This window comes from Lactuca serriola, chromosome 5 (genome assembly GCF_051521515.1).
Source record: "Lactuca serriola cultivar US96UC23 chromosome 5, Lser_US96UC23_V15, whole genome shotgun sequence".
Lineage (NCBI taxonomy): Eukaryota > Viridiplantae > Streptophyta > Magnoliopsida > Asterales > Asteraceae > Lactuca > Lactuca serriola.
In genome coordinates this window covers 32537552-32548245 of record NC_136412.1, presented here as the reverse complement: position 1 = coordinate 32548245, position 10694 = coordinate 32537552, and the positions used below count along the sequence as shown (strand labels likewise).

Genomic DNA, 10694 nt, shown 5'->3' with positions numbered 1-10694 from the left:
ATCTATGATTCAATACTTATGACTCGTCGCTATGGTACCTATAGGGATGAGAAGACAAGAGAGAACAAAAATGCATGAACTTAAACTAGAATGCATCTAAAAAGGTATGAAAATTAGAAAAGAAAGAAACAAAATATGCAATATTTTTGATTTTTATGCAGTTTTTATGAATGACCTAAATGACTTACTCTAAAAGCAACAATATACAACCTAAATGCAATAAAAATAAAAGATAAAGAATACCTCACCCCAAGCTTAAAATTAAGCATTGTCCTCAATGCTTAGGATGAGAGTAAGGAAGGATCGTACCGGGACCAAGGTAGAGGAGGCACACGAGGATGGTACCGAAGCGACACATGGGTTGTACAATGATGTGTGGGTGGAGTGTGATTCATGGCTATGTAGTTTTAAACGGAATGTCTTCAAAAGGATTGACCAACAATTAGAGAACTCGGTTCGGTGTCGGTATCACTTGAAGTATGAACTTGATCTTCTATGTTGATTAGTGGAGAAGAGGAAGAAGCTTGAGCAAGTTGTTGTTGCTTTGCTTGTTTTGCTAACCTTTTTAACCTTTTTGCTTCCTTTTCAATTTCCGGATTGTAGAGTAGTTCACCGGTTCTTGTAGACCTAGGCATAAACAATCAAATAACAATAAACAATTTCCCCGGCAACGACGCCAAAACTTGGTAGGAAGTCTAGTCCACCAAGCAAATTACACCATTTGTTTGCAAATAAAACGTAATATAATGGTAAAAAGGGGTATCGATCCTTGGGGAAATAGTTGTATTCAATCACCAATGCAATCTAAAAGAACTATTGTAAATAAACTAACTAACTACAATTAAACTAAAACGTGGATGTTATGATTGCTTGAAAATTAAAAGACTTGAATAACTAAAAACTTGCAATTAAGCAAGAAAGTGAGATGATCAAATATTGGAGAGAATTTGTAAACCAAGGCAATTCAACACAATGAACATTTGTGTGTTTATCATTAGGATTTAATATGAAGCTTATCATTCATCCCAAATTGGTTATAGCAATCATGAAGCATGATATGCCAAGATTCCTTATAAGTTGTATGGAGGTTGGGGAAGCCTACAACACACCTTCTTAATCAAAATCAAAGATCCAATTGAAGCAATTGAACCCAAGAAGTTGATTAGCCTTAAGAATGAAGGAATCCCCAATTCCTAGAGGATGTCAATGCTTACACATCCATAAAGGAGTTATGATTCATAAGCTAGCTAGAGATGATTTCTACCATCATAAAGCCCTTATTCTAAGTAAATTCAATGATTCAATGCTAAACCAAAGAAATAAACCAACAATTGCTTATTAAAGTACTAAGCTCATGATCAAAGCACTAAACAAGCATATGAAATATGAACTAGAATTATAGACATAAGATAAATGATAAATAAGCATAAATCCTTTAAAACCCCGCAAACATTCAGAGGTTTTAGCCAAGGTCTACCAAAATAGAGAGTTTAGCCACTCATTACAATAGAACAACAATCACAAAAGTCTAATTGCATAAAGAAACTACCAATATCTTGGAAAGATGAAAAGAAATGAGTTTCAAGCTCCAAAATCGCCTCCTCCAAGTCTCCAATGGTGAAAAATCGAGAATGTGGCTGATAGATCTAACCCCCCAAGGTTATGGTGTGCCAAATGACCAAAATGCCCAAACCGGGAAGTTGCACGAGTACCCGCGCAACGGAGATTCCACCCGCACAAGTGTTGATGTAATGCTATTGGCTCCTCATTCCTCCAATCCACCCTTACACTACTAAAGATTCCTTTGGTCCCCTACATATCCATGTGATTCAAACCAACCAATCACCATTTAGTTACAAAAATGGATGCTCCAAGCCCAAAATAAAAATCCGGATCCATCTTCACAAGCCCACTTCATCCAAGCTTTTAGCTTTTTAAGCCCAATTCTTCTTTGGTGGATTCGCTAAGCCCAATAATGCATCGAAAAGCCACTAAGCCCAACTCCAATCAAACCGCAACCGCAATGAGCTCCAAAATCCTGCAAAATTTCTTATGCAAAATAAAAAGTCCTCGAAACGATCCATAATAAAGAAAATAAATAAAATACAATGCAATACTAATTAAAAGAGCTAAAAATACGAAAATAAACTAATAAAAATAAGGAAATAAAATAAGCTATCACTGTTGCGTCCCAGGATTTATGGATTTGACATGCTTTTTTCGGGGTTGCTGGTTCCAATAATGACGTGAACGTTCTTGATCAGTCACTGATTTTCGACGATGTTTTGTCAGGGAAGGCACCAGATGCTCCTTTCACAGTAAATGGAAATGAGTACAAGTTTAGGTATTACCTTACGGATGGAATATATCCAACATATTCCACATTCGCGAAGGCGTTTCGAGACCCAATAACACCAAGAGAAATTTTTTTCAAGAGAAAACAAGAAGGAGCACGTAAGGATGTGGAACGTGCTTTTGGAGTTCTGAAGTCGAAATGACACATAGTTGAGCATGTAGCACGACCATATTAGTTAGACGTTCTACAAGATATTATGTATGCATGTATCATAATGCATATTATGGTAGTTGAAGATAAATGACGAAACATTGCGGAGTATTCGGCTTCGGAGCCCAGACACATGCAATTTTAACCTGTGACAACAAAATATTTACATAGGGTCGTAGATAATCAAGACGCACGAAAACGCAGACAACTTCGAGAGGATTTAGCTGATTTTATGTATGATGGAAATGAAAACAAACAAATTAGGGGCGAAATGTAATTTTTTTTTAAATATGATGTTTTCGTAATGTTTTTAAATGTTTAATTTAAAAGATAGGTTTTATTTAAATAACATGTTTTAATTAATTAATTAATTTTGTTTAAAAAATAAAAATTAAATCGAAAAAAAAAAAGAAAAAAAGAAATGATGATATGAAAATTTAAAGATGTTATAACTAGTTGCCTATTTCCTCCATCTGGTGTTATAACACCACAATGACATGACATGTGAGGTGACAATTTTTGGGTGTGATAACACTCATTAACTAGTTGCCCACACCCACCGGTTTAAAGTTCAATAGAAAATTACAAAAATTAATTTATAGTATGTATTTAAGATTAGTAACCTTTTTGTTTTTCCATTGAAGAATTTTGATGACCATTAAACTCCAAATCTATTAAATGTCAAGATAACATCTCATTATAATAAAGTTTCATCTATTAAATAACCACTAAACTTTCCATCTCAACATTGTAGCTGTTTTTATATAAGATTAGAGGAACTTCCTTTTGAACTTTGTAGAAGTTTTTATATAAGATTAAATAGATGTTTTTATATAAGATTAAAGGAACTTTGAAAAACTTAAATTATACGTTAAACAATGTGACTTTAATCGTCTAATTGTTTCAAAATTTTGCAATGAACCCCCTAAAACTTGGAACCAGACGGAAAGGATTCAATCATCTGCCCATCATCTACCTGCCACTCAGCCACTGCCAGTTTGGAATCAATTTTTAATTTCTTGAATTCCATTATTCCTGCCAAAAAACCCCTCTGGCATTCCATCCTCCCATAACTCTCTGTTCTCCCTCAAAACCCCTTCCTTTCTCATTTGCCAACCACCATCGAAGACCACCGCAAAAACCTTCAAAACCATGCAAGACCCCGTCGGAAAACCAGCTGTGGACAAGCAAGATGACTCCACCGCCGTCACAAGGTCCGGCCAAAGCATTTTCATGTCCGTTTACAAGACAAAAGTGGCTGATCAGTGTTGGTTGATCACCATCACTTGGTGCAAGAACATGTTGCTTCACGGCTTATCAGTATCCATAGATGGACCACAACCAGAAACCACTTGCAAATTCGAGCTCAAACCATGGTATTTCTGGCGAAAACAAGGATCCAAAAGCTTTGTTTTGGATGGTAAGTCAATCGACGTTTTCTGGGACCTGAAATCTGCAAAATTCCATGGCGAAACTGAGCCAACCTCGGAGTACTATGTAGCAGTTGTTTGTGATGACGAAGTTGTTCTTCTACTTGGTGATTTGAAGAAAGATGCTTACCGGAAAACAGGTTGCAGGCCGGCGTTGATTGATCCGGTTTTGGTGTCAAGAAAAGAACATGTTTTCGGGAAGAAGAAGTTCATAACACGAGTTAAGTTTCATGAAAAGGGTGGATTCCATGAGATATCGATCGAATCAAAGAACACGAGTACAGATCATGGGGTTGATACGGAAATGGAGATTAGAATCGATGGGCATTTGATGATTCATGTTAAGCATCTTCAGTGGAAATTTAGAGGTAATGAATGCGTTAATTTAAAGAACGTAAAGCTCGAAGTATACTGGGATGTTCATGACTGGCTTTTCAATCATGGTTTAAGACATGCAGTTTTTATAATTAATTCAACCACTCCGGCAGCTTTTCCGGCGACACCATTGTCATGGAGTTGTGATTCATCAGAAGGGTTTGATTCAGGTGGATTATATGAGTTTTGCCTTTTTCTTTTTGCTTGGAAGGTTGAATGAGATCTAGATCAATTTCACTTGGTCAATTCAGTTTTTCGAAGTGATTTTAATTACGTACTTTTAAGTAAAGTTCTTCGTCATTTATATGTGGTTTTGTATCTATATCCCAAGTCAAAAAATGGATAAAATGTTTTAAATGCTTTCTTAGAGAATTTGTTTGATAAACAGCTGGAAATCTGTCTCTGTATCCAAACCAATAAGAAGGCATGTTTTCGGACTTCTTAGACCTTGTTACCATCAACCATCGCGTATGCTTTCATTAAAAAAAAAAAAAAGAACTTTTATCTCTTATTTATATGTAATACAATTCAAATTTCAATAATTTATCTAACACCTAACACAATCAAAAGTATATAATATAATATATTGGAGTTTCATATTCTATTTGTAAGGAATCAAAAACCATATATATATATATATATATATATATATATATATATATATATATATATATATATATATATATATATATATATATATATATATATATATATATATATATATATAATGAGTGTGTTTGGTATATGATAAATGTAAGCACAAAGAATTGAAATAAACAGTATAATGGAATCAAGATCAAATTACTTATTAGTCACCACTGTCATATTTGGTTGGTTTGAAGAACTAAAAAGGGTCACCTAAATATGTTGTTATCATATGAAATTAGAAAACTAAACAAAATTAATTAATTTGATAAATAGCTTTCATTTCTATAAATATGGGTAAATAAAATAAAAAATGTCGCTAAATAGCTTAAATATAAGTATATTTCAAGTCCTTTGAAATACATATTGTATGTAGTTTACATAGTAAAACAATTAGCTAGCAATTTTAAAATATTTTTATTAAATATAAAAAATTAGATACCATGATATCTTAATATATAAAAAAACATATTTTTATTTATTTTGGAAACCGTAAAAATTAAGTCACTCGAAAAAAATAATTTTAAAAAAATATTAGTTTTTTTGAAAATTATAAAAAAAAGTTATAATTATTATGCAAACAACAAACTAGCACTCTCACACTCCCCCCCCCCCCCCCCCCCCCCCCCCCCCCCTATAAAATGAAAAAGAAATCAGGTACATGAGTAATGTTTTATTCTATTTAATTTTGACAAGCAACATAATTATTTTTCATTCCCATACCAAAATTTCTGAAACTATTATTTTTTATAAAAGATCATGCTACAATAAAATAATAATTATATCTTAAAATACCTTGTTATTGTCATTGCTACAACGCATCTAACGTGCTTTGGTTTTGGGTCAAAACTTGATTATTGCACATTTGGCAACAACTAACTAATACGGGGGTGATGTATGAAGATTGGTGTGGGGTAGAGTAGGGGTGTGAGTGATGCACATCCATAGAAGGATTGGGGACCCTAATTGCGATTTTGGAGAACATACACTGGATCACACAGCTTGCTCAATAATTCCTCATTTTAAGTGTCCTCTATTTAGATCTTATCTCGATTACCGAGCTAAATTTGTTAGTCCAGTTTTTATCTGAGTAAATGTTGAGAGAACAACAACATATATGATTACAAAAGCCTCATTTCCTTATTTCCTTAACTTCCTCTTGTTAAATCTTTGTTCAGCATTAACTCAAGAAAAACAACTATATACAACTTATCGAATTAATAAGACTGTGTTTCTTACATATGGCAAATTGGCAATAAGATTGTGTTTCTTACATATGGCACTATGTAGAATATTGATTCATAATTTATTTACTTTTTGATACAAAAATAATAATTAAATAAAGAGTACAAGAACATAAACATTTCTCGATCTAATATGAATACATACGTCGAGAGGAAAAGAATAAATGGAATCACATGTTGTCACTTTCCGAAACCAAACCATTTTGCTAAGAAAAACGGGTTCTTTCCCTTGTCGCGAGGGGCATCACCTGATTTTGCTGGTGACGGTGTCTGTTTTGCTGGCGGTTTTGGTTTAGCTGACATGAGAAAAATGGTTTTAGTTAGAAACAACTTATATTGTTAGAAGATAAAATGAGTGATAGAACATGAATTATAGATAATTTTTTTCTGTCATTCTATAATCATATAAACGATGAAAACCAATACCTGAAGGTATACGAGTGTCAGTTTTTGCTTGATCTGGATCCTTTCTTGAGCCTTTTTCAAATGCTTTTGGGGATTCATGTATTCTCTCGATAACTTTGTCTTCAGTTGTTGATATCCTCTCATGGTTGCCTGTAATATAAAGTACAAACACGATCTTACAAAAAAAAATACACAAACATGGATTGGGCCTTAAAAAGACCAGTCTTGTCAAAAGCTCTCCAAAAATAGCCCGGCCCGAACCAACTCCAAGTGGGCCATATCCCTTTTAATAATTAATTTTACTAATACAAAAACAATGAGGAAAGCATGAAAAACATACTCTCATTAGGAGGTTTCCCATAGTTCTGCCTTAAAGCTTCAAAGAAAGCACCATCTCTTTGTTCTTGTGTCACTGCAACCAAAATCTAGACATTATTATGAGTCGTGGGATAAATTTCATAGTAACTCTTTAGTTATCCATGAAAGAAAACAATCACTATTGAGGACGAAACCGTCATTTTTGCATTGAAAACGTGGCTAATTTAGGAACATGACCAATTATTTTAATTTAGGACAAAGGAAAAAACTAAAAAGAAGGTGAAACTTACGTTGATCATACAAACTATTTCCATAGTTGGGTGCAGAGCCTACGGAAAGCAAACGCGCAGCCTCAGTATCTTTAGTAGTTGTCGTGTTCAAGTTTTGTGTGTCTAATAAAATACCCGCAAGCTGATTTAAATGTAATAAATTAGTATTGTATTATTAAAATTTAAAACCACAATATCACAAAGCCTATGAAACGAATAATCAGTTCGTGTTATTTAATAGTATTTACCATAAGTTTTTTCAAAACGGGGTTTTGAAGTAGATCATAAGCATCTTCACAATAATTATCCGTAAGGGTGGTGCACTTTGATCCAACCTCGCCATTATTCTTGAGGATGTCTTGCCCGACGACGAGGATGCTTAACTGTTTGTTCATCATTAGCACCTCCAATTCAATCTGGTATCGACACGTGGCAAGGAATTAAGTAACTGTTACATATATGAAAGGTGACATAACGATATCAAAGAGACGAAACCTCGTTGGCGAAGAGGATGGAGGCGGCATCAACACCAGCATGGTGGAAGAGCCAGGCGGCTTGCCGCTGCTTCCACATCTTTTCCCTTCTCACATTTAACACCGGCACCACCATTTCCATGGTGCTGCCGCCCCCTGCAACCACCGCATGCCTTTTGCTTCTCATCCGAGTATCCAACAACCATGCATGGCAAATCGCTGCCACCATTGAACTTGTACCTGAATTATTGTTCGTTCAAAACTATATTAAAACTTGTCTTTAATTATCTTCGTTTTACCAATCTTAAATGAATAGAAAATTACTGTTTGAATGTCCAGAGAGCACAATCTTCGCTTTTCCTTTGATTTCCCCATTCAGTAGCTTTAGGATTTTGATTCTTTGCTCCTTCAAGAACGCATTAAGATCCAGTTGACCTAGTTCTGAATCCTTTGGTTCGCCGTGTATAGGACTAGATTTCATCGAGATTTTGTCTGTGTAGCATGTAGATGATGAAATCGATCTCCGTTGAGCTGATTCCACTAGATTCCGCGGCGGCGAAAGGATATGTTTCTCTGTAAGAGAGCATGTAGAGGATGATATTGATCTCCGTTGAGATGATTCATTGAGGTGCTTAGGCGGAGACAACAATCTTGTGTCCACCGGAGTTGCGGTGGCGGTGGTTTTAATGGTTCTTCTAGGTGGTATTATTTGGGGTTGAGCTGCATTAGGGTCGTTCTGGAATCTGGATCTTCGGTGGGTTGATAGTCGAGGTGGGACAAGGGCAGCTGTTGAGTCGGCGGCGGTGGTGTGGTGGGTGGGGGAGGGTGATGTTGGTGGTAGTGGTGGAGAAGATTGGTTTTCGAAACGAGAGCGGCGGTGGGTGGATACTCGAGGTGGGATAATGTCTAGAGGTGTTGTGGTGGCAGGTGGTGATGCAGTGGAAGTCGTTGAATCTCCGGCAATGGGTGGTTTAAGGATGTTGGAGAACCATTTCTGGACAGCAGCGGCAGGGGAGCCGTCGGCGGGTGGATGAGGAGAGTTCGAAAAAGATTCCACGGCGGTCTGGGAGTTGTTACGACTGTGACTGTGCTTCGAAGATTTCGTTAAGATTTCTTCGGTGAATCCATCCACCGACCTGTGTCTGTATTTTCAATTTACATCAAAATCCAATTTATGTATTGGTGTATTATAAATATAGATTTTCCACTAATCATTTTACTTTTAAAAATTTTACTTTTAAAAGTCTAGTCATTTATAACTTTATAATATGTTAGTTTTATTTTCTTTAATTCAATTTATAACACATAATATTTGTTTTTGTATTAGATAAAATTGTTATATAAATATATATAGAAAAAAATTAAGCTATAGTTTTATAATAAAAAAAATTATACCTTCTAGCAGACCGAGAAAGGGGATCTCTTTCTGTTAATGAAGAAGCCGACAGTCTAGGCCCTAACACACCGAATCTAGGCGACCCAACGAGCCGAGAAGGTGAATGCCCCTCGGCTCTTGTGGACCCACGGCCAGGCGAAGAAGCCATCAGCTTCTTCGCTTCCTCTAGCCACTCCTGAGTCAACCTGCTACTTGTACTGCGAGTGCTCGAATCAAAATCGTCTTCTTCATCCACCGCATCCCCACCACCACCATTGAGATTGTACACTTTTTTCTCATTATTTACCGCTCCGAAAAACATATCGTTCATGAAATCCGCAATGTCAGGGACTTGTTCTTGGCCCCGACTTCCTTTTCTTCTGTTCTCAGCAAGTTTCTTTTGTAGGTTCTCGTTTCCTGCATTCTTATTGAATCTTCTTTGATCCATTGATAGATGTGTGTGAAATAATGAACATGTAACGTGATTAGGGCACGAAGAAATGCCGGGACTTTGGCTGAGAACACTAAGATTTTCGTGAAGTTTTTAAAGGGGGTTGATGGCCGGCAAAAGAAGAGAAACGGCATCGTTTAGTGGGTGTAATTTTGCATGTAATCCGGCATTATTAATTAGGAGAAGAAATCTATGTGCAAATGATTTAAAAATTTTGTCACAAGAGAGATTTGGACTTTGAAAGTGATATATTCTTTCTGTATTTTCGAAAATGACATAAATAAGACATGTTTTTGTTTTGAATGATGCTTCTCGACTTGTACGGTACAAATGGCATTTAATGAAATGTGACGTATTGAAGAACTGATTATTTGGTAGTTGTATGAAATTTTGAGGGTTTTTAAGTGTTAAACAAAAGTTTGTAAAATTTTAGTGAACTCATGTTTTGATAGTGGACAATTTATCAATAATCTATCCGCTACGATATTTATAAGTCAAATATGTGATTATTTTCTGTTACAATACATGAAAAGATAATAATATTGTGTTTAAAGATATGGATGTGACATTTGGTCCTTTTTTAGACTGTCATCAAAATGAGGACTTTATCTTACGCTAAATGAAGTTTTCAAAAAATCTATAATTTTGTTCCATATTTTTCCTGAAAAAAAGTTTAATTTGGTACATTTATATCTAAAGAATAATACAATAAAATAATAGAATTTTTCAAAAAATGGGTTTCATGATTTCCGCGATCATGGTTTATAAAGGAAAATGATATTACACGAAAAATGGAATTCATGATTGCCACTTGGAGTTGAATACATTTAAGCCTTTATTTTATTTTTTTAATTTTTTAATTTTTTAATTTTTTAATTTTTTAATTTTGTCTTTTCTATACTTTTAATCGAGGATATAATCAAAATGTTGAAGACATGAATTATTTTAAAAATATTGTATTCAAATAATCTTGTCAACGTTATAGAAGTGATGTTTTGTTATGGAAAGGCGTTTAAGTTTTTTCCAAGTAATATATGATAATAAAATAAAATAGAAAAATACATATACAAACTGGATGGTTAAGTGAATTGAAATCGTATTATAAAAGGTTAAACAAAGAGCTCGGTTTGCTAATTTTTCGAACCTAAACCTAAACCGAAATAATCGATTAACTTATTTTTTCCGACTCGATTATCCGATTGA

General features: G+C 34.8%; 2 protein-coding genes across 2 annotated transcripts; one reads left to right on the top strand and one right to left on the bottom strand.

Moving 5' to 3' along the window:
* The first annotated feature begins 3658 nt into the window (after positions 1 to 3658).
* On the top strand, positions 3659 to 4531 carry LOC145049417 (uncharacterized). The gene has a single exon (XM_078997830.1). The coding sequence runs from the start codon at positions 3659 to 3661 to the stop codon at positions 4529 to 4531; it is 873 nt and encodes a 290-aa protein (XP_078853956.1).
* A 1674-nt stretch (positions 4532 to 6205) lies between these two features.
* On the bottom strand, positions 6206 to 8844 carry LOC145049568 (uncharacterized). The gene is made up of 7 exons (XM_078997953.1): positions 7990 to 8844; positions 7688 to 7905; positions 7441 to 7608; positions 7214 to 7334; positions 6946 to 7017; positions 6627 to 6755; positions 6206 to 6496 (listed from the first exon to the last, which is right to left on the bottom strand). Exons 1-7 carry the CDS (start codon positions 8144 to 8146, stop codon positions 6381 to 6383), a joined length of 981 nt encoding a protein of 326 aa, XP_078854079.1. The 5' UTR covers positions 8147 to 8844; the 3' UTR covers positions 6206 to 6380.
* Between the last annotated feature and the right edge of the window lie 1850 nt (positions 8845 to 10694).

Coding starts and splice junctions, on each gene's coding strand:
- LOC145049568 (XM_078997953.1), bottom strand. CDS start 8,146: ATGAAATCTAGTCCTATACACGGCGAACCAAAGGATTCAGAACTAGGT. Junction 7,609..7,687: donor CCATCCTCTTCGCCAACGAG/GTTTCGTCTCTT, acceptor TGTCGATACCAG/ATTGAATTGGAGGTGCTAAT. Junction 7,335..7,440: donor CCGTTTTGAAAAAACTTATG/GTAAATACTATT, acceptor CATTTAAATCAG/CTTGCGGGTATTTTATTAGA.
- LOC145049417 (XM_078997830.1), top strand. CDS start 3,659: ATGCAAGACCCCGTCGGAAAACCAGCTGTGGACAAGCAAGATGACTCC.